This window comes from Ursus americanus, chromosome 22 (assembly GCF_024610735.1).
Source record: "Ursus americanus isolate L20-20 chromosome 22, mUrsAme1.1.p, whole genome shotgun sequence".
NCBI lineage: Eukaryota > Metazoa > Chordata > Mammalia > Carnivora > Ursidae > Ursus > Ursus americanus.
This window is the reverse complement of record NC_142148.1, coordinates 30,844,730-30,868,301: the sequence shown is the minus strand read 5'-3', so window position 1 is coordinate 30,868,301 and position 23,572 is coordinate 30,844,730. Positions and strand designations below refer to the sequence as shown.

General features: G+C 40.2%; 2 protein-coding genes across 4 annotated transcripts in view; one reads left to right on the top strand and one right to left on the bottom strand.

Moving 5' to 3' along the window:
* The window catches only part of MCM8 (minichromosome maintenance 8 homologous recombination repair factor), a 39,667-nt gene extending 28,933 nt beyond the window's left edge, over positions 1–10,734 (bottom strand). Inside the window, exons 1-7 of the mRNA XM_045808798.2 lie at positions 10,410–10,734; positions 8,074–8,240; positions 7,662–7,745; positions 5,809–5,891; positions 5,253–5,402; positions 3,426–3,529; positions 2,229–2,427 (exon numbers count right to left, since the gene is read on the bottom strand). Of these exons, the coding sequence (XP_045664754.1) occupies positions 2,229–2,427; positions 3,426–3,529; positions 5,253–5,402; positions 5,809–5,891; positions 7,662–7,745; positions 8,074–8,221 (768 nt within the window). The 5' untranslated portion in view covers positions 8,222–8,240; positions 10,410–10,734. The remainder of the gene's footprint in view (positions 1–2,228; positions 2,428–3,425; positions 3,530–5,252; positions 5,403–5,808; positions 5,892–7,661; positions 7,746–8,073; positions 8,241–10,409) is intronic.
* Positions 10,735–10,851: 117 nt separating this feature from the next.
* TRMT6 (tRNA methyltransferase 6 non-catalytic subunit) overlaps positions 10,852–23,572 on the top strand; it is an 80,298-nt gene continuing 67,577 nt past the window's right edge. For 2 of the 3 annotated variants that reach the window (XR_015720944.1, XR_015720943.1), the window contains exons 1-10: positions 10,852–11,135; positions 14,619–14,746; positions 15,941–16,050; positions 16,618–16,709; positions 16,839–16,922; positions 17,189–17,313; positions 18,060–18,418; positions 18,807–18,892; positions 19,709–19,811; positions 19,913–19,999. Coding sequence is in view for 1 of the 3 variants with exons in the window: in XM_045808777.2 (XP_045664733.1) it covers positions 11,008–11,135; positions 14,619–14,746; positions 15,941–16,050; positions 16,618–16,709; positions 16,839–16,922; positions 17,189–17,313; positions 18,060–18,418; positions 18,807–18,892; positions 19,709–19,811; positions 19,913–19,999; positions 21,368–21,559 (1,494 nt within the window). In the remaining 2 variants the exon portion in view is untranslated. Of the gene's footprint in view, positions 11,136–14,618; positions 14,747–15,940; positions 16,051–16,617; positions 16,710–16,838; positions 16,923–17,188; positions 17,314–18,059; positions 18,419–18,806; positions 18,893–19,708; positions 19,812–19,912; positions 20,000–21,367; positions 22,862–23,572 lie in introns of those variants that run through there. The other variant, XM_045808777.2, reaches the window with a different exon arrangement.

Genomic DNA, 23,572 nt, shown 5'->3' with positions numbered 1-23,572 from the left:
GCTGTCAAATAAATAAATAAAAATCTTAAAAAAAAAATAAAAATTCTGGCCTCTGAACTAAAGGCAGAGCCTGAACCTTAAGCCCAGACAAATTGTAGATGACACTCATTTACCAACACTACTGATTATTCAGAACCAATAGCTGAATCTCACACACCCTGTCCTTCCTGTAAGAGAAGGAAACCTTACAAATTCCAATTTGTGTAAAAATGTAATAAATGTAAAATCTATTAAAGTCCAAGGATGGTAAAGGCAACTCTGGAAAAGAAGAATAGATACGGTAAGTCTCCCTGCCTTCTGAAAAGTTGTAATAAGATCAATGTAAACAGGATTGTATAGAGCTGGTACAGGACCAGTGAAATGAAATGGACTCCCATGTCTACAGGACAGTGTACCATAGAGGAATAAAGGGCTTAATTAACAAATAAATGGTGACAACTGGCTTTTCACTTAAAAGAACAAAATTAGATTCTTAGCTTTATGCTATTCCCAAGATTAAATTCCTGATGGACAAAAATCTAAATATAAAAATGAAACTTAAAAGTATTAAAAGAAAATGTAAGAGATATGTTTATAATGCTCAAGTGAAGAAGGGTTTTTAATAAAGCAGGGCATGAACATAAAAGTCATAAGAAAAAAAAACCTGATCAATTTAACCATGTCAAAATATAAAACTACAGAATAAAAAATATACCACAAAGTTAAATGATAAAGCAAATACTGAGAGAAGATATCTGTAATATATACAATCCACCATTAGTATCTAGAATTCATAAAGAACTCCTATAGTATAAACAGAAAAATAAGATTGATTTATTTATTTTTAAAGATTTTATTTATTTATTTGACAGAGAGAGAAACAGCCAGTGAGAGAGGGAACACAAGCAGGGGGAGTGGGAGAGGAAGAAGCAGGCTCCCAGCGGAGGAGCCTGATGTGGGGCTTGATCCCAGAACACTGGGATCACGCCCTGAGCTGAAGGCAGACGCTTAACAACTGAGCCACCCAGGCACCCCAGAAAAATAAGATTTAAATAGAAAATTCAGTAAAGGAAACTGAATGGCCAATAAAGATGTGAAAAGATGTTCAACTACAAAAGAAATTGGTATAAATACCATTTATACCAATCAGACTGGCAAAATATTAAAAAGTCTAACAATACCAAGTGTTAATGAGAATACAGGGAAATGGTAATTGTTTAACACTACCAACAGAGGTGTAAGCTGGGACCAACACTCCGGAAAGTCGTTTGGCAACATCTAATAGTTAACAATAAGTACATCGCACAACTGAGAAATTCCTCTGCTAAGGAGACATGTGTAAGAATATTCTCTGCATCATATAACTGTAAAAAACTGCAAACAACACAAATGTCCACTAGGAAAATGGATAAATAGTGGCTATTCATTCAATGGAATACTCCACAATAGTAAAGATGAAAGACTTAGATACGTATTAAGATAGGTAAAGTCCAAGATAACCAAGTGAAAAAAAAAACTGGCAGAATGTTACATTCAGTACACCATTTCTGTAAAAACACACAACAAAACAAACCCTACACATAATGTCAGGTATGAGAATGCAGATTGGAAGACTACCTGCCAATTTCAGAAGAGTGGCTGCCTCTGAGGAAGGAAAAAAGTGAGTGGAAACGGGGAGGGCAACAAAGAGACTTCAACCTTAACTCTAACACTTAATATGTCATGTTTAAAAAATTAACCTAAAATCACAAAATATTAATATTTGTCAACTCATAATGGTGGGTATACAAATATTCTCTCCACTTTTCTATGGCTTTAAGATCTATAGTCTAAAAAAAGTTCATAAAAAAGAAACATGTCACTTTCAAACAGCAGAATAAAGGAAAGAAAACTTGATGTGTATACCTATTAAGCAAAATATAAAAATATGAATAAAAAGAATACACATTAACTTCAGGATAATGATTATCTCTGGGAATGATACAAGCAAGGGAGTACAAAAGAGACACTAATCACATCAGTAATGCTTTATATCTTTAAAAATATATCTGGAACTGGTAAAATGTAAATTCTGGGTGGTGATTAGAGAAATGTTTTATTTCTTTATTTTCTATACCCTGAAGTATTTCATAATTTAAAAACTGAAATTACAAATAAAAATAAGCTCTGTGTTCAGAAACACTGGGAAATGTTTTCTGTAAACTGATTTGCCTTCTTTGCCAAGATAAATAATTTAAAGAACATATTACCTTTGTGGGAAGATTATATTTTCCATCTGGAAGAGAAAAACCTTGAACTTCTCCACATGCAGCACAAAGAAAAGCCATCTTGGTGCAAAGAGGCTTTATATTACTGACACGAACCACCGTCCCTCTCAGAGCGATGTATTTTCCATAGTAATTTGCCCGGACATTCTTGAGCTGTGTCAATGGCTCATAGTTATAGACCCTAGAAACAAAAACAAGAATATTTATCTATGAATTTACAAATCAACCAACAGTGGACATTATCTGTATTTTCACAACTTTCTTTTAGGAGCAACTGGAGTTCTCCAACCATATTATCCTTATAGCTCCGAAATTGCACAACAATTAAATCATTCTTAAAGATTTAAAAAATGCTAAACCTTCTCTTTTCTTATTTCATTAGGCTGTTCTCTAAAAGAAAAAAGGAAAAACATAATGCCGACAGAAAAAATTTAGCAACAAAAAAAGTGACTTTTCAGTTTCTAACTCCTTTTTCAAGAACTGTTACACAATGGGGGCGCCTGGGTGGATCCGTCGTTAAGCGTCTGCCTTTGGCTCAGGTCATGATCCCAGGGTCCTGAGATCAAGCCCCGCATCAGGCTCCCTGCTCAGCGGGAAGCCTGCTTCTCCCTCTCCCACTCCCCCTGCTTGTGTTCCCTTTCTTGCTGTCTCTCTGTCAAATAAATAAATAAATAAAATCTTCAAAAAAAAAACAAAAAAAAAAACCCAAAACCTGTTACACAATGTCTTCTATAAATTCTGGAAAAGAAAAGCAAAACTCTGATGATTATCTTATTCATTTCTTCTAATAAGAATTTAAAATCTTAAAATAAAGATGAGTCAAAGAAAAACAAAATTCCATTTGTTCTGTGTCTAATAGAAACCTAGTAATTTCATAATCACACCACCTAGTGTATTACATAGGGTATTAATTTAAATAGCAGGGACTTGGTAAGTCCCAAAATCAATGTTTACAAAAACGTGAAGGTTGGGAAATCACCTTATTTAGAAAGGAAAAGTTTATTTTTGCCATGAACTCTTTGAAGAATTCCAGGAGGTTCACTTGTGTGTGACAACCAACGAGATAGCAAAGAACTCATACCCTTTTTACTGATTTCTTTGACTTTATAAAATGAGGTTCTCATTCTTAGTCTTAAATGCCAGATTGTAAATAATACTTTAATACCAGCAAATCCTCACCTTGCATGAATGTGTGGCACATTTACCATTGTTTCCCCATCCCTAGACAATCCTTCTTGGGCTTGTAATTCAGCTGCATGCCTTTCAAGGTCCCTAGTTAATACCTAAACGGGACAGGTATTTACTTAAAAGTTGGAAAACAAAACATCCTCTTGAAGCAGAACTCTTTTACAGAAAATACTAAGTTTATGAATATAAACAGTTCAGAGCAGAATATTAACAGAACTTCAATAGCCCTTTAAAACTCTGATATTTAATTGTGACTACTTATTTTATAGTGGATTGTTTTACCTGGGATTTTGTGGTCCCCGGACTGGAAAACTCCAGCATCCCTGTCTCCTACTTTCTGTCCAAACTAAGCTTAATAGTAAAAGTTCTTACAGTAATCCCCAAAGCAATTACCTGCTGGACAGGCTCTGGTGGAAACATATTTTCTACTTCTCTATATTCAGTGATTTATTAAGATAGAGAAAATAAAGATGTCTTTTGAAATACTCAATACCCACTCCCTTGGCACTGACATTAAATTAATATTTAATAATCTCTTGTACACAAAGCAGTATGCAGACAATCTAAGAGTGAAAATGAGATACACATATAGAGCTATAATTGTTAAAAAGACCATAAAGATTTAGAGACAAAATACTATGCAAGTTTTGAAGGTCGTGAGAAAAGGTTTCATGGAGAGACAATAGCATCAAGCCCCCCAATCTGGATATGCAATGCAAGGGGCATTCCATGGTTAAGGGACAGCATGTGCAAGAGATCAGACTATTGAAAGAATACCGGGGAGAGCTCAGCTTAGCTGAATGGTAGTGGGCGAAAGTGGGGGAGGAAGTTGAACCAGATCCCGGAAGGCCTTCAACACCACAGAAAGGATTTAAATTTCACTTTGCAGAAAAGTCACCACAGTTTCCAAAGACAGATCATGTTTTACCATGTACCAGTTTAGGTACCATAATGAAGTGTTTAAGACTGATGCAGTAAGGGTGGAAAAGAGGTGGATTTAAGAGATGTTTTAGAAATAGCAATGAAAGAATGCGGTGACTTGGATACAGAGAACTAATGAGTGAGAGGAGTCTGGAAACAACACCAAGGTTTCCAGTCTCCGGTAACCAGCAGCATACACATCTTTGTAATGAACTATTCCTGCGCCTGGCTACCATTACCTCCTCTGCTCTATGTGCAGTTCTCAATACCCCTTTAAGACCCATCATACCTCTACCATCTCTACAAAGTCTTCCTCTGAGCTTTCCCCATTCCTTCCCAATCACTGAGGGTCTTATCTTTATCTCTGAATGCAGCCAGTACTTTATCCATGACTGTTCTGAGATTTATTTACTCTCTCTACCTTGAAGCATTTATCTCTTTGCCAGCCTAAATACTTTCACATATGTTGTCAACTGGCCCTGAGAAAAGCTCAGGCAGGCATAGCACGTATTATTATTTTCAGTTTATATATGGGGACACTCAGGGAGAGTAAGTGACTTGCCTCCAGACACAGAACCTAAATCTGAGGTTGCTTTCCAAGTTCTAACTGATAACATGATCCTTGTCTTATCTTCCCTATGAGATTGTTTCCAAGGAGCTCTTTAATTTCTATATTATCTTCAACAGACTAAACTAATTCAAATAAATGAAAATAAATGTTATATTTAGATAGGCTGTTATATACAAAATGAATGGTATCTTTTAGGACAGGACTGCAACCTTTCAGTTCTAGCCAACGTCTGTTAGTTAAAAACTAAGTATCTTTTAGAGAAGGTACTGTTATTGTAAAATCTTCCTTTAAAATTCTGATGGAGGCTGCAGAAGATAAGTCTTTACCTGATGTACTGCCAGACCCATGCAAGCCAAGGTTTGCTCGGGTGTATCCCTCAACTCATTTGCTAGATTTGGTACCAAGTCAGCCATTTCATCATCTTCTGTCAGTTCTTTAAAATCCACCATAATACTTCCCTTTCTTTCTATTTCATCCTATAAAATATTAAGGCATGAAAACAATGATGGCTTTTTTGGAGTCAACAATCATAACTAAACATAAAATTACACACTTTGAAAAAGCATATGTTTATATGGTGATAACAATAAGTATCGTAAGCTTTGTATCACTTCAAGTATTTAAAATATATTAACTTATTTGTGCCTCTTAATGACCCTTGGTGGTATTAATACTACTATGCCCAACTGATACATGAGAAAACCAAGGTACAGAGAACATAAGTAATACACTGAAGTCCACACTGCAGCCAAGTGGCAGAGCTGGGATCTGGACCAAGGCTGTCTGGCTGCAGCATCCACTGACCACTAGCACCTCAAATATATTGTTCAAGAAGACAATACATAAAGGCAGATTAGTAGCTTTGTTGTAGAGGAATCTTACCTTATCATATAAATCAATACGCCTTGTGAAAAAATTTTCAAATGCTTCAATCTTCTGAATGAAAGGAGAGCTACTGCTGTAAACTAATCCAACAAAATGGCATTAGCACTAATAATCACATGTGTAGAGACATGTTTTTCATGAGACAAAAGAGATGCTGTATTCATGGTAGAGGACTTTTTCCAATTACTTTACATTCTGATTACATTTACATAAGAATATAAGTAAGTACTGAGTGAATAGTTAAGATTCTAAAACAAGTTTAGGTCTGCATAATCTTAAATGCAGATAGGAAGTGACTCTCTCTAAAAGCACAGATATCTGGGAATCTTTGTAATGAACCTTTGACACTTGATAGGACCTGGTAGTTCAAATAGCTTACATAAAAATGAAAATTATAATGAATTATAATAAAGCCAAAGCTAGACACATGAACTAAACTCTTATTCAGAAACGGAACTAAAGACAATCAGTCTTTGCAAAGTAAATTCTACTAGTCCAAACTGCCACATCCTGAAATCGGGGGAGACAGACCACTACTTCACTTTGACCCTAAAACCTTTACACTATAAAGTTCTATAACATTTTCAAATTGGTCTCCCACAGAGAAATAATACGGTTAAGTAGTTTGGAAGTACAGATGATTAAACCTAAGGTATCTACTGAACTCCATCTTTAGGACCAGTCTAAAGATCACTTCTAGTGCTCTGGGCTAACTGCTAGGGCCATATTGCAGGTGCTGGTAGCTAATGCATCCTAAAGCAACAAAAGACACATCACTTACAAAAAACATCTGTGTATATAGAAAAAAACAGACTCTCAATACAGAAAACATTTGTAAAGCACTTTATTCATTCACCAAATGAATACTGAGTGCTTGGTATGGGGCAAGATCCTTGCCCTTAAAGAAGTACACAATCTAGTGGGAAAGTAACAGATATATATGCATGTACAACCCATAACTAATAAGAGCTATAATAAACATAGAAACTGTAAGAATGCAGAAAAGACTAGTCTCCAAACCTATAAAGACAGGTGTATAATATTAGCTGATGTTCTTGATTATAAAAGAGGAGATTCCTTAAGTGTGTTTCTACGCAAACCTGTGTTCGTGGTCTCTCGGTTCCAAACCCACTCTTCTCTTTTCTGCTCTGTGATGCTATGATTGAGATCTGCACAGTGCATTTCCCAGACTCCCTTTAGGTTCTACCAATTTGAGGCACTTTAAAGACTGGAAGGTGGCAAGAAAGAAGGATTTTATTTTTGTTTATAATTCTTTTCAGCATCTCTCCAGCTGCAGAAAATATCTACAGTTCCAGCCTCCAGCTCTGAGCATCAGCCATGAAATCCTCCCACCAGAGTTACCAGCAACAACCAGCTTCATTCACTGCAGTGGGTCTGAGCTCAGGTGTGAAGGGTACCCTTCAGAGGTCCAACCACAGCTTTGTAGGGTGCCCCTTAGCGGCCGAAGCAATAGCCCTTCCTTTGAATTCCTAAGTCCTGGCAACTTCGGAACTTCTTACCTTTTGTACCCTCAGCCATAAGGACAGTTGCCGCTTCCAGAAGTATTATTACCTGGGGGCTTACGTCAATGTTCCCCCTTTGCTCTTTTAGACTTTCATCTGTATATTCAATTCCCTGTATTAAATCCCCTTTTTGAAATACCTAGTGTAGTTTCTGCTTTCCTGATATAAAACCTAAAAATATTATTGAAGCAAATATGATTTAATTGTTTGGGTGAACTAAAATTAAAGAAGGTGGTATCTATCAGTAAGCCAAATGACAGAGAGGTAACAACTGAAGACAAAGGAAGAAAATAGAACTTATGGTACTTTTTGCACTTTTAACTCTACCTTCAGAGAAATAAAGTTTCCAGCCTTTATATGGTATTAACTGATCCAATGTTGACTGCAGTAGCAAAGACTGTGGGGTTTGTTCTGGGGAAAAAAAAAAAAAAAAACAGAATACTAGATCAGCAGAAATAGTATTATGTGCTGATGATTGTCGAAGCAAGCACTAGGTCAGTAGAAACAGAACATTTTTTTTTCCAATTTGCTTCTCCTTCCAGCAATGAGAAGCTGACATGATATTAGTAGTTACAGGTTAAGTTAGAGGTTTCAGTAAAAATTTTGGATCTTAATGTTTAAATACTACTTTAAGGAATACATCAAGTAAGACTGAAATTTAAGTTAAACTGCTTTGTAGGATACACATAGTTTCCTTCGTGGAGAAAAAAAAAATTGAACAATCTTTGACTTCCCCTACCAGAAGTATGTTTTCTCGTTGTTTTATTCAGGTCAGGTCTGCGTTCTCTCTCTCTCCATTTTCCTGTGAAGCTCCCACCACCTCTTCCTCTTTTCCAGCTTTGAAATCTTCCTCGTCCAAATCCTCTGCCTCTATAGTCTCCATTCATATTTTCTAAAAGACAAAGACTAAAAAAAATTCATCAAAATTACAGTGAAAATAGTGCTAAGAATGTATTAACATAGTAAATAAGAGAAAATTACTGTATTCTAGTTTGAGATTAGCAAACAGGCCCGCAACAGTGTACACTACGGTAATAATGAGATGTAGTCTCAAACACTCTGCAGTTACCCTTCTAATTCCCATTTCTTTTTAAGTTTTTATTTAAATTCCAGTTAGTTAACATGCAGCGTAATATGTTTCAGATGTACCACGTAGTGATTCAACACTTCCATACAACCTTGGCGCTCACCACAAGTGCACTCCTTAATCCCCATCATCACCTATTTCACCCATACCCCCACCCACTTCCCTCTAGTAACCATCAGTTTGTTCTCTATAGTTAATATGAGTCGGTTAAGCATCTGTCTTCAGCTCAAGTCACGATCTCAGGGTCCTGGGATGGAGCCCTGCCTCAGGCTTCCTGCTCAGCGGGGAGTCTGCTTCTCCCTCTCCCTCGGCCTGTCTCCCCCCTCTCGCTCTGAAATAAATAAATAAAATCTTTAAAAAAATTAATATGAGCCTGCTTCTTGGTTTGTCTCTCTTTTTCCCCCTTTTGCTCATTTGTTTCTTAAATTGCATATGAGTGAAATCATATGGTATTTGTCTTTCTCTGACTGACTCATTTTGCTTAGCATTATACTCTCTCGCTCTATCCAGGTCATTGCAAATGGTCCCATCTCTTTTTAAGGTATACCCATGGTGTTTCACCAAGTACACTGAATGCTCATGGGATAAAAATAAAGTACTGTACCTGTTTGCAAGGAGCTCCTACTACAGAAATGAAAATAAGACAAGTAATTAACTCTGAGATGACTTGTTTGTAGTGTTTTAGACTTATAAAAGAGCAGCACTGGCTGAACATAATCCTGACTGACACTAGGAATGCATCATCATAGCCCCTTATATACAGTCAATCCTGCACGTCATATCCACTTGTATCAGAGACGCAAGGATATTCTTACATAGGCAGCTAATATAGACCTTTCTGGGGAAGCACAGGAGTGGAACATGGTACCTACAAATTTCAATCTTTTTTCTCTGTAGGGGTTAAATGGGAAAGAAGTTTATTTTCCGAGACTGAACAACTTCTTAAAAAGACAATAGAAGAAAGATCATTTCTAGGTCAATACTGACTAGATAAATTTAGTTTTTAGATAAATTTATGGAAATGCAATAGTTTTTTTGATAATATATTCGTATTTGTTAACGTTATAATCTTTTTCGCTGATTATCTCTTCACATTTTTTGTTTTGTACATAGCAAGATACTCATTTTCTTTAAACTCAAAGATAGTTCTGGCTAAGTATCAAATATTCAAAATATAAGTGACCTATAAAATGGGTTTTAAAATAATTCATATAGGTGGAGCACAGGGCATTTTCAGGGCAGTGAAATGATTCGGTATGGTATTGTAGTGGTGGATATATGATATGCATCTGTCAAAGCCATGGAATTGTACTACAGAAAGAGTGAACCCTAACAAACTCTGAAGCTTAGCTATTAATAACGCATCAATATCGGTCCATTAATTGCAACAAATGTAGCACACTATTGCAGGGTGTTAACAAGGGAAACCCGGGCTGAGGGGAGGGAAGAGAAAACATAAGGGAACTCTGCAATTTCTGTGCCATTTTTCTGAAACCTAAAACCGTTCTTAAAAAAACAAAGCTTATTTTTAAAAATAGTTCATATCCTAAGGATAAAAAGAAATAAAGAATATATCCGTACACTGTAGTGCAATTTTTCCCAGAAGACCGTATCCCAATCTGTCTGAAAGGATTTAACTAATAAATAAGTTAATACCCAAACAAGTCCGCGGTGTTAGGACAAGATAAAACTTATAACCGTCTAGACCACATTGCAAGTTAGGAAACTGAAGCCCAGAGAAATGGATCAAGATTCAAGTTGTTTGGTGGCAGTCCTGAGTCCGTCTTCAGACTCTCAAGATAAACTGCTCCTTCGAGAACGCTACATGCCATATCTTCCCCAAATAAGAGAACATAGTGAGAATAGTAAAAATTCCAACACAAACGCAAGAAATAGGACTGCAGAACTGGGTATAAGGAGCCACCCGGGGCTCTGCTGTGCTTCGTTAAATACGCTACTTCACTTAGGTCTCCTCAAGCTGTTCTTACTTGCAAAGAGGTCCCAAAGCTATCTCCGTTCTCAGCTGGCAGCAGGTGCGCCCCGCCCGGGTCTCCCCTTTTCCCAGAGAGGGGTGGAAGGAGATAGGCGGGGCCAAGAAGAGATTGAGGTCCGAGCTCCTCAGGTGACTCCTGCCCAAGTCCCTTCGGTCGCAGTCCTCCTGACGTCCTCGCGCCGGGGCCAAGTCTCATCTGTTGGAGCAGGTCGGGGACCTGTTTCCTCCGACACCTCGCAGACTCGCGGGAAGATGTTTAGCTGCTCAAGCTGAGGTCGTCTGCTTCCAAATTCTTTTTGGGCGCGTCTGTGACGCAAGTTCCGTCCAAGGAGGGGCGAGACTAGAGGGGCGGAACAAAGTGCGGCCAATCAAGGAGTTCGGCCAGGCGGAAGCCGCGGGGCTGCCGGAAGCTGTTCGGAGTTTCCGACCGGAAAGCGGAAGCGGCGCGCAGCACGTGGGGGCGGTCCCGGTCGGAGGGTTCTGCGTCCACTTGGCTTGTGGTAGTGAGGCTGGCCGCGGCAACAGCGGAGGACGAGGGGCGGGGTGAGGGTGGCAGGATAGACGCTGCAGAGCGGGGAGACCGGCTGAGCTCCATGGAGGGCTCAGAAGAGCTGCCGGGCCCACAGCCACCGCATCCCGGGGACCACCGCATCCGCGACGGCGACTTTGTGGTGCTGAAACGGGAAGATGTGTTCAAAGCAGTGCAGGTCCAGCGGAGAAAGTAAGTCAGGTCGCTGGCCTTAGGGGTCCCCGTCCCCATTTTCTCGAAACCCCTTCCCCCCAGGTTTTCCCACAGAGCCCCTTCGACCAGCGTCCCATTCTTGATTCTGCGGATCCCCAGCCTCCTCTTTCGTTATTTCCTTTTGGTCTTCCCACAGAGGCCTTTTCCCCCAACGTCCCATTCTCAGCCCTCGGGGTCTCACCTATCACTCCTGTCTTCCTGCAGACTGCCCCTTCCATGGTTTCAAACCTGGCCTTCTGCCTTCAACATTCCTCTCGATCTTTCCACAGGGCCCCTTTCCCATTCTTGCCCCTCGGGTGCTCAGGTGCCCTCCTCCCTCCCCACGCTTACCTTTCCTTCTGTCCTAGGGTTCTTCTAGGTCCCTGAGATGTTCTCTCCTGTTATCTCACAGAACCCATCAATCATCTGATATCCTTGCCCCTCAGGGTCCTCCCCTCCCCTGCCTTTTCCCCACAGACCATCCTTTCTCCTTGCTCCCTCAGCAGGATCAATCCCACAAAAATGAAACCTCTCTGACCTTTTCTGTCCCTCGGGCTCTTCTCTCTGTCCAAACTGTTTATACCTAATAACATTGGAGAACAACTTCTCATAGCACGTAGGATCACTCTAGGGTTCCCTCACTTTACAGGAAGGGATGCCAGGTCTAGGAAAGTTAAATTCCCCAAAAGCAGTTTGCTCAAGGTCTCAAAACTTGAAATCAGGCTTGATTTGTGAACCCGGTGATTAGTTACAACTCTGTTTTAATATTAGAGACGTGGGAATTTTTGGTAACTTCTTGGCAGGGGTGGTGAGGTTGTTAAACCCCAACAGTTCATTAATGTTGAAAATATATTGAGATGTTTCAGTTAATTATCTGAAAAGTACAGCCAAGCTTTCTTTTTGAGTTAGGTTATTATAATACTTTTGACAATGAAGTAAGTTGAGTTCTGTGTCAGGACAGCTTTCTGCAGACCATAGGCCAGGTAGTGGTAGATTTGGAGTTTCTAAGTGCACACATGACATGAATTATTTTACTCCTGTGTGAATCAAACTGTTGACTGGTATTTAAAGTGAAACAAGTGTCATTAGAAAATAGTCAAGTAACAGTCCCCAAAACACTATGCTGGTGACAGCCAAGTCTTACTGCATAAGAATCAATTTAGTAAAGACAAAGAAATATTGGGGGGGGGGGAGTTTCCTTTAGTCAGAAATATAATAGCTGCACCATTTTCTCTTTAGAATTTCTGAATAGAAATATGGACCAGCCTTCAAGCATATAGTTTTTGGAAAGAGCCAATACTAATTATTTAAGCTTTTAATTGAAGTATAGCAGTGCAGCAAAGCCCTTGTAAGTTTGATGAAATGATACCAAAGTTTATACAGCTGTATAATGACCATGCAGGTGAAATTTTGGTTTTTCTTTCTTTTCTTTCTCATACGTTTAAGTTGCCTGATTTTAACATGTGGTCGTTTGAGTGTGGTTGTTACTGTGCTTTTTTAGACAAGAGCTTTTTCATTACCAACAAGGCAGATAGTAACATCTTCATTTCTAAAAAGGACTCTGTAAGCACTCTAGACACCTTTATTTGGAAACACTTTTCATTACTTTTCTTGGCAGAAGCCAGTGCATTAGTTTCCATTTTATTTAGTAAATGACCCTCTGAACTCATCTACATCCCAGGGCAGACTCTCCCTTCACTCTTCTTTGGATCTGTACACATCTGGTTGGGCAGAAGCAATCTGACTCATTGGGAAGGAGACTCTGCAAATCCCACTCCTTCTTAGTGAAGACAAGGCACCACATTCTTATGACTGGGTCCCACTTTCCTGACTGGGGTAGTGACCTCTTGTCACGCATCAGTTTGAGTGACCCACCCTTCTTTGCATATGAGACCACTTGCCAGAAGGGTAAACCCAACCTAGCTCAGACTCAGTGTTTCATTAGTACTAGGGTGCTCAAGGGATGAGAGTATGGGGTACACATCTGGGCTAAACTGGTTTCAACTGGATTGACTGAATTTATATCAGCAAATATTTTGAGAGTCTATTATGCTCTGTTATGTTATAGAAACTGGACACCTAGCAAAGAATAAGAATTGACCCTATCTGGATCACTTAGGATCTCACAGGAGTTCACTCATGATTCAAGTGAGGAGATTTAATGAAGATGTGACACATACACAGACAGTGGCATGGCAAGGTTTGGAGAACCAACAGAATGGTGATGCACCCAGGGTCTAGCAGTGGTGGGAAACTTTTGGCAAGGGAGTCTGGGTGATGTGGTCTATGCGTCTGTCATAGTCAGACTCCTGGGGCACAGAGAAAGGAAAAGAAGGTGTGGGTGGGGCACAAACAAAATTAACCAGTATGTGTCTTCCAGGATTCCAAATTCTGTGGACATGGGCCATGTCCTAAAGCTTAGCGGGGCTTCCTGAGATTCATTAGTCTTTTCTGGAGCAGACTGTGTGATATAATGGAAGGAACCAGGCTTTGGAGTCAGGCAGACCTGGATTTTAATCCCAGCTCCCACTTTGTAACTGTGAATCTTGGACAAGATCCTTTTCCCTAAGTGTCAGATTGCTCATCTGGAAGGAGCTGTGTCCTAGGATTACTGTGAGAATTAAATAAAGAAGTATGAAACACACTGGCACGTACTGCCTAGCTACTTGTCAACACTCAGTGGGTATTAGTTTTCTTTTTTTGCGGAAAAAAAATTTTTTTTTCTGTTTTTGTGGGATCTTCCTTTTAAGTGGTAATAGGATAAAAATCCAGGTAATGGGGAAAGCTGAAGTTGCCTGATCCTCAGTAGAGCATTGTCAGCGTTAAGCACCATTCCCAAATGTATAGATTGTCAATAATGTTTATTTTCTAAATATAATTTGCCTTTACCAGATAATTTTACTTGTTTATTTGTTTATTAAGTAGGCTCCACACCCAATGTGGGGCTAAACTCACAACCCTGAGATCAAAAGTCTCATTCTCTACTGACTGAGCCAGCCAGGCAACCCTGTTTTTACTAAGATAATTTTTTAAGAAGATAGCCAGTTAGACCAGAGAGTTTGTTAAATCCCTGTCATCTCACTAATAGTTCAGTTTTGAGAGTTTCTAGTTAGAGTTGCAAGGGGTGTGACAGTGTGTGTCCAGTGGCCTGGCAGCCTTGGTAACACTTAATGCTATACAGGAAATCCACAAAGCTATGAGTCTCAACATCCTGTCAGTGCCAATTGGAGTCAGACCAATGCCTCAGAAAAGGAACGTCTTCTGTCCTTGTTTCTCCTTCCAAATTCAGTGTTTTTGTAGGTTCTTACTAATGTTATGTCTCTGCCCCAACCCGGTTCTCTCTAGTTCATTTGTCAGTTTATGTTCAGAGGTAATGCTGCTCATCATTCTTTATGGAGACCAGTTTTGAAATAAACTTGCTTGAGCCTATCTTTTCTATACTGAATGCAAATGAGATTCAGCTAATTGCATTTTCTTCCCCAGAAAAGTAACTTTTGAAAAACAGTGGTTCTATCTGGATAACGTCATTGGCCATAGTTATGGAACCACATTTGAAGTGACCAATGGAGGAAGTCTTCAGCCTAAGAAGAAGAAGGAAGAGCCTACTTCAGGTGCACTGCTTTGGGTATATGAAATAGGTGCTCTTAAGCTGGCTAGTCAGAAACCTGTCAAGCCCAATTCTAAAATGCTAACTCAGGCTATCCCCAAAGAAATTTAAACTTACAATCTAAGAACTGTAGCTTGGTGGAATAAAGCAGGGTCTGCCTTTGGCTTTGGGTACCTGGATTCTGGCTCCAGCCTATCATTAACTGGCTTTCTGACTTTGGGCCAAGTTTTTAATCCTAGAAGAATCCTTGCTACTTTAGTGTAAGAGCAGGTAGAGTCCTTTCAGTGCCCCGAAGTTACATAACAGCTGCCGTCAGTTAGCATGTCAGGTAGAGTTAAGAGTCTGGCTTCCAATTTAACTGACGAGGTTGAAGTTCCAGTTTCATCACTTGCCTTGTAACCTTAGGCAGGTTACTTGGTTTCTGTAGGTCTTTATATCTGCATCTGTAAAATGGAGCCATAGTGCCTAGGCTGTAGCCAGTGTTCAGTCACATAACACATACGAAGTTCTTAACAGTGCCTTGCCTGTAACAAAGACCCCATAATTTTAGTTGTTATTGTTAATTAAAATTAAATATTTCAATATTTGTTAAAGTAAATGTACCTAAAATACTTTATTAATTAAAAAATAATTAATTTTAAAAATCAAATAACTAAAATACTATTGAAGTTTTGGTTCAAACCAGTTAATTAAATACTTTTAAACTAACGTCCATATTTTTATTGAGCACCAAATATGTGCCAGGCATGATTAGGCACTGTCTAAATCATCTCATAAAGTGTACCGAGCAGTGGGGAACACCAAGAATAAGTAGACAAGCAAACAACACACTTGCGGATGGTGATGTGTGCTGTGAAGATGGTAAGGCAGGGAGGTGTACTGGAGGCTGATTGGGTGAGACATGGCTGAGATGATGAGCTCAGCCCTGAGGGTTGGAAAGGACCTAAAGCTCTGTCATGAAGACACTCCCCAGTGGAGGGAGCAGCAGGTGCCAAAGCCTGCAGTGAGCCTGTGCTTGGTGTGTTTAAGGTCAGAAGGGCAGTGTGGCTGAAGCACAGGGGCCAAGAAATGAGGTCAGAAGAGGTCACCAGGGGCCAGAGCGTATATAAGATGGGCTGGATGTGGACATGAAATTAGAAGAAGAAAGATTTTACATAACTTCAGATCATAAATGTCATGAAGCAATTTCCTTCCTTAGAGACCAAAGAAGCAGGCACTGATAATCGAAATATAATTGATGATGGGAAATCTCAGAAACTTACTCAAGATGACATAAAAGCTTTAAAGGACAAAGGCATTAAAGGAGAGGTAATATTCAAAGGATGTCGTGTTTTGTTTTTGTTTGGTATTGAGGAAATTGCTTGGATTTTAAAGCAGGATTTACTTAAGATGAAACGTAAAAATACTGTTTTTCTCTTAGAAATAGCTTGACATGTACATGCCATTCAGTATATCAAAGATTTCATTTCTTATATGCAGGAATATAAGTGAGTGATATTACTGACATTATTAGCAAAAGAGAATTTAATAACTTAGTGCATATCAGAGCTTAACTTGGTTCGTTTTCAGTAATGTTTTCAGCCAGTGTCTTCAGGAAGGACGGTTTCCTTTACATTCCTTCTCCCTTTAGTATGTATCTCTGTTTGTTTGTTTGTTTGTTTGTTTGTTTTTACCGTCTTAAGTGCAGTTACAAAGTACTTATATTTTAATACAAGTTCTAGATAGAGTGAAAAAAAATGCAGTTTATTCATTTGGACTTCTGTGGAAAAGGAACTGGAAAATCAGACCTTTGGATACATTCTAGGGTAAGAAACCTTTGAAGTTATTTCAGTGGAAATAAAGTTTCAGGAAATCTGCTTCCTCCTTTTCTTATAGGAAATAGTTCAGCAGTTAATTGAAAATAGTACAACATTCCGGGACAAGACAGAATTTGCTCAAGATAAATATATAAAAAAGAAGAAAAAGAAGTAAGTGGATTTTGTTCGAAAAGGATTAAAGTATGCAATCTTCATAGATTTATAAAATGTATATTATTAAAAATAAAATATTTTTAAGCCAGTTTTTAAAAACTGGTGTCTTCTTTTTTCTCCCCCCAGGTATGAAGCCATCATTACTGTTGTGAAGCCATCCACCCGCATTCTTTCAATTATGTATTATGCAAGAGAACCTGGAAAAATTAAGTACGCTTTGTTTCCTTTCAAAAGTATATTTGGGGGAAAATATATCTTTAAGAAAAGTCATGATTTTAAGTAAAATGAAAAACTTGCTCACCTGCATAAAGTGCCCTCCTACCTCATGAATTGTAAGTTCTTTTTACTGTTGCTTCCAAAGCAGACTGTAGTCTTATCAACATAATTTTTATGAAATAAACAAAACTTAAAAAATGATGATTAAAATAGCTGGCTCTGCTTAGCTAAAAATAAATGAATCATTCTTTTTTCCTTAGCCACATGAGGTATGATACACTAGCCCAGATGTTGACGTTGGGAAATGTCCGTGCTGGCAATAAAATGATTGTAATGGAAACCTGTGCAGGCTTGGTGCTGGGTGCAATAATGGAACGGATGGGAGGTAAGATTTAACGTTTTTAGGTTCATTAAAGCACCACCATGATGTGAGTAGAAGGGCTTAAAAACTCAAACGCACAGAAAGTGAAGCTTAATTACTGTGAGATTCACGAAGTGGCTTGGGTGGGCCTGTACCGCCCCAGTCCCTGGGACCTTCCTGCAGAATCCACATCTCTCAGCCAGTGCTGTGTCGGTGCCCCTGGATGGCAATTGCCCTTTCCAGCTTCAGTGTCAGTGGGGATGTTTCTGAAGCCTTTGGCTGGCCTCAACCTCCAGGACAGTGATTTCAGTAAATTCTTGGATAGCTGGTGCCCATTTTATTGGCCTAAATAGAGGGGATTGGATGAGAAGACTACGAGGGGTATATTTTGTCTTGGAGGAACACAACACAGCCCGGTTTGCCTGCCCTCTCTCCAACCCTGTTGCAGCTAAAAACTTCTAACTGCCTTGATTGAGGATTGGACTGGGGGAATGGCTGTACTGAGAGCCAGTCACCAATCATGTGACACCCAATTTTGCAGGATCACAGGGTTTTACTGTAGTGTCACATGGAGGTTCGTGTGTTTTGGAATTATATTTCCTTCACTGGGAATATTCACAGACTGAACAGACCACCAGGGAAGCTGCGTCATCCTGCAGCCCCTGAAAAGAGTAGAGATCTTCAGTCCTCTTACTGTGGAGGACCCTGAGGGTTTGCTGAGTCTGGAATCCCCTCCATTGAGCAGATACTTATTTTTTTAATCTCTTCAGGTTTTGGTTCCATTATTCAGCTGTACCCTGGAGGTGGACCTGTTCGGGCAGCAACAGCATGTTTTGGATTTCCCAAATCTTTCCTCAGTGGTCTTTATGAATTCCCACTCAACAAAGTGGACAGTCTCCTAAATGGAACATTTTCTGCGGAGATGTTATCTTCAGAGCCTAAAGACAGTGCTTCAGTTGAAGAAAGTAATGGCACCCTGGAGGAAAAACAGACTTCAGAACAGGAGACTGAAGACAGCATGGCAGAAGCCCCAGAGAGCCATCACCCACCGGAACAGGAAACAATGGAAATCGTCTCTCAGGAGCCAGAATATAAGGAGCCTAAAGAGAGAGGAAGCAAAAAGGATTATGTAAGTGTTAAGAGTCCCCCTGCCTTCACAGTATTCCCCTCAGAGTTTCAGTTAACTTCATCTAAGCACTGAGGTTCAGTTTGGCTTTGGAGCATCAGGGCCCAAGATAATAAATACCAAAACAGATGGAGAAAATGCGTGTGTGGGTGTACACACATATGTGATGTATTCTTTGGGGTGGAGCTTTAGGGTCCAGAAGTGTTGTATAGGTAGCTTACTGATGGTTCTATAACAAGCAGGTTTGTGTGTTTTCAACTTCCTCACGAATGACCTACTGCTGCTCTAGTCCACGTTGAGAAATACTGTTGAGATGTTTTGACAGACCAGCACTTCCATAAACCTGACTGAATGACCTCAGTACATTAGTTTCTTCTTTTTCTTCTTGAAGGTTCAGGAAAAGCAGAGGAGACAAGAAGAGCAAAGGAAAAGACATTTAGAGGCTGCTGCTCTGCTGAGTGAAAGAAACTCAGATGGGTGCGTTGATGAAGGAATGCAGATATCTGGGTGCTCGTGGGCTTTGCTTCAAACAGTTTAGAATTCTCTGTGTGTCTGCTTTGATTACAGTGGGAGCAGAGATGATGATTCTATCTTGGGTTTTTAAAGGAGGCTGTATCTGGTGGAGGTGGGAAATTGTGCTGGTTTCAGAGTTTTAGAATAAATTTGAAATGTCTCCGTTGACAGTGTATCAGATGAGTCTGTGTGGTCCTGCTACATGCGGGTGGTGGGCCATTCAAATTGATGCGATGTTGGCCAATGGTAAAGGCTAAGGAAAACCTGACAGACGTAGATTCTGGTATCTGCAAAGCCAGAATTACAATGTTGGATTTGTTTCCAGAGATTTTTTTTTCAAATCAAGAATGTCGTTAAATGCTGCTTAGAGTTGCCAAGCACCGAGAGCTTTTCATTCATTTTGTGTTTCTTAGAAAATAGTAGCTCGTGTTTTTTTTTTGGGGGGGGGGAGTTTGTAGAATGTTATATTTAAAGCTCTTCCTTGTGTGAGTCATGACAAATGAATAGATGGTCATTTTTTAAAAAGATTTTATTTATTAGAGAGAAACTACAAGCAGAGGGAGCAGCAGAGGAAGAGGGAGAAGCAGGCTCCCCGCAGAGCAGGAAGCCCAACACAGGGCTCGGTCCCAGGACCGTGGGATCATGACCTGAGCCAAAGGCAGAGGCTCAATTGACTGAGCCACCCAGGCGCCCCAATAGATGACCAGTTTAAGTGCATTTTAAAATCTATGCTCTACTTTGCCGAGTAGAGAAATAATTTGTCTGATGTTTTCCTTGCAGTTTAATTGTAGCTAGTCGTTTCCATCCCACTCCACTCCTGCTGTCTTTGCTGGACTTCGTGGCCCCTTCAAGGCCGTTTGTGGTCTACTGTCAGTATAAAGAGGTAATGCTGAAATGGAAGGGACGGGAGTTCTTGCATCTTCGTGTTAATACTCAAATCGCAGCCCTCGAAGGCATTCTTACAGAATTTGTTTATGCCTTTAGCCTCTTTTGGAATGCTACACAAAACTGCGGGAAAGAGGAGGGGTCATCAACCTCAGGCTGTCTGAAACCTGGCTCAGGAATTACCAGGTATGTGTTCTTCCAGCTGGTTCCAGGGAGCTGCTCTCCTGAGTCGCTGGCTCTCTGCGGTAGTGCCAGAAGTTGTTAAATAAATGCCCCTGTTTCTGTCTACAGAGATGAAAGAATCTCCTGCCTGTAACTCAAAGTGCCCTGGCTTTTCCTGACCCTTTTTCTTCCTTTCATGTCAGGGTCTATTATTCTGTAACTCCAATCCAGAGGCATTTAAAATGCAAACAGTTATGGTTCATGTTTCTCCAAGGCCTCGAGATCACTGTGGAGGGAATAACTGATAATAGCAAAATCCCTAGGCCAACAAGAAAGTGACTCTCCCCTCTCTGCTGGGATGTGTTTGCAGTAGGTTTGCAGGATTTACTGGTGGGCCCCATGTCAGTTCAGGTCCTCTCGAAGGCATACGCCAAGATGGAATTAGAAGTGTAAGGGATTTATTGGGGAAGATGCCTCTGAAGGACGAGGGAGAGAGGGAACAGGATCAGATGCGAAAGCCCTCAGACCATGGTGGAGGTCTGATTGCTGCAAAAGAAGGGAGAGAAGGGAAGATGGGAGGATGAGCCTGCAGCGCTGCCTTCAGGAAGTCTCAGCCAGGATGATGGGGAACCCCAGAGCAAAGGTTGCCCATTAAAGGAGCCTGTATTGGGCAGAAGTGTTGCAGTCCTGGGTACCCGTGCTCAGTAATCGACTTGGAGCAGCCCATGGCTTCCCTGGGTGTGAATGCTGCGGAGGATCCCAAAGGAGCAGCAGTTAGAGGCTTTCTGCTGCCTGAACTCCTCACAGCCGGTTCCCTGTTGAAGGGAGATCTGAGCGAGCACCTCCACGGCCGCCACAGGCCCTCCCCTGCTGCTTGGACATCGTACTACCTTAATCCAGGATACTCAAAGCCCTGAGCGGACCCTGCCCTTCATGGCAGTCATCTTCTTGAGCTGTGGTAACAGCAGAGGAGAGATTTTGTCAGAGTTAACAAGGTATCAGGGAAGGAACGCTCTGGATATGTGTCCAGTAGCTACTTCCCCGTGGACCCAAGCTCCACTGTTGGCCATGAAGCTTCCTGGAGCCGATAGGAAGAAAGCTGTGCACAGGCCCAGCGTACTACACAAACATTTGCTCGTTTGCCACGGGAAGCTTGCCTCAGGGTTGAGAACAGCAGCTTCAGAAATTTTCAGAAGAAAATCATTTAAACCAGTTTCTACGCTTTTATCTGCACTATCTTGTGAAGGAAGGAACTCTTTTTAGGAATTGGTCCGATTAAATCTTCAAGAGAATCTCTGTCATTTAAATTCTGATTTCTGGCATGTGTGTTGTTATCTGCTTTATCTGCTTTATCTGCTTAGGAAAACGTGAATGTTTTTCTGTCTTAATTAGGTTTTGCCAGATCGAAGTCATCCCAAACTACTGATGAGTGGAGGTGGGGGGTACCTTCTCTCAGGCTTCACTGTTGCCATGGATAACCTTAAAGCAGACCCCAGTCTCAAATCCAACGCAAGCACTTTAGAATCACACAAGACGGAAGAGCCAGCAGCTAAAAAACGGAAATGCCCGGAGTCTGACTCTTAACCTTTCAAACATTGCTCTGATTTTTGTCCTCAGGCGTTATACAGTTAGTAATTAAACTTTAATGCCATTACTAATTGTTTTCTCATCTTCTAAAAGTAAGTCTATACACTTGTTCCTGGGAAGGACGAGTAAGCCTTTTGTCCACCTCTGGCACAGATAAATTTGGTCTGTCAAAACATCGAGCCCAAATACCCAAGCCTGGGGTGTATGCAGTGGACTGGTATATATGGCCAATTCTGTTTATTTCACAAAAATCCTCTAAGTACTTTTAGTACCCTGTGAAAATATCTTGAGAATTTAGACATCCTAAAAATATATTTATACAAGACTTTGTTTGTATGTTAAGCTAAGTGGAATAACACAACATACCTAAAACCTGGGTACTGAAAGAAAGAATTTGTGGAAGAAATTTCTTGTGTTCATTCCACTCTCTTCAACCTAAGCAATATGGATGTGTGAGTGTATGAGATTTACAGTACCAAAAATACCCTCCCTGTTCCCTCCAGTGGAATAAACTTTTTTAAAACACTAGATTTTTTTATTTTAATAGTTGACAACTTAGGAAAGTTCTGAGTATTTATTGTATTGCTTTTTTTTGTCGATACACAGAGGTGTAGTAGGGTACTTTTTTGTGTTAATTTGCCCATCTCCTCATTCTTTGTTCCAAGTGAAGTGACTAGAATTTTTGTGTTCTATTAAATTAAAGGAAATAGCAAAGATTTTCCCCCCTACCCAGAGACTTATGGAGATACACACGTGCACACACACACACGCATATGTTTATGGTTGTTGGTATATACACACATATATATATATATTTATATATACGTATGAAAACAGAGAGAATGCACTATTTATATGATCTATGGCAAAGTTTAGTGCAGGGCTTAGACCAGTTCTCATTGCATTAGTGTCACTCCTTGTCAAATGTATTTTAAAGTGCCTTTTTTGTGATGATTAATGCTGGTTTGTTGAGCTCTGGCATGATTAGGTGGTTAGCCTTTCTAAGCTCTGAAAACATAATCAAATTTGGTCATCTACTGCGGCCAAGGGAAGTATTTAGAGTAAGCCGTGGCTCTTGTCTTGCTCACTAAACATGCTCATAGTGTGTACTGTTCACATCGTTATAGCATAGATGCTGATCATCCAGCAAGGAGCATCTTGGGGGGGGGTGAGAAATTACATTTTCCTGATAGCATGTATTATCCTGATAATGGTCAATGTGATTACCAACAAGTACAGTTTTGATTCCTTTTTCTTAAAACAATTGCTTTTAAAGAATAAAAGTGTTTCCTATTACAATTCGTCTGATTTACATTAATGATGGGGTCAGTGACACCACATTCACTGGCTTTCAGCTGATGCAACATGTGATCTGTATAAGAAAATGTGCCCCAATTGACACATCACTGAACATGTCCTCGCAAAGTCATCACGCACATAAAACCAGTCACGTTTTGTCAAGGAGAGCACATGTGCAGACTGGATTCAGTAGCGTCTGGTCTCCGCTGGTTGCTGTTGCTTTAATCCTCTCCTCATTGGGATTCATCCAGTTTTCAAGGCACATCACATTTCATTCGTTCTGAAAGTCTGCACTACCAAGGCGTGTGCCCGTGTAGCTGCCCCTGGAGTTGACTTGTGAACTCCTCTCACGTACCAGCAGCAAAAGTTAACCTAACCTGTGTTATTTTTTTCCCTTGAATATTATTTACTTCATCTTTGAGGACTGATGCTGAATTCAATACCTTGAAAACTTAGTACCGGAATTCTCTGGAGGGCTTATTAAACCCGGATTGTTTAACACCTGGAAGTTTCTGATTCAGTAGGTTTGGGGTGGAGCAGAAAATTTGCATTTCTAAGAAGTATCCAGGTGATGCTGCTGGCCCAGAGCCCGTGCTTGAGAAACACTCCTTTGTGTGCACCCACGTGAAGAGCGCAGCAAAATACATGATGCTTTTGTCTTGTTTGTAAAGTGGACATCCACCTTTGGAGCAGATGAATGGATAATTCTGA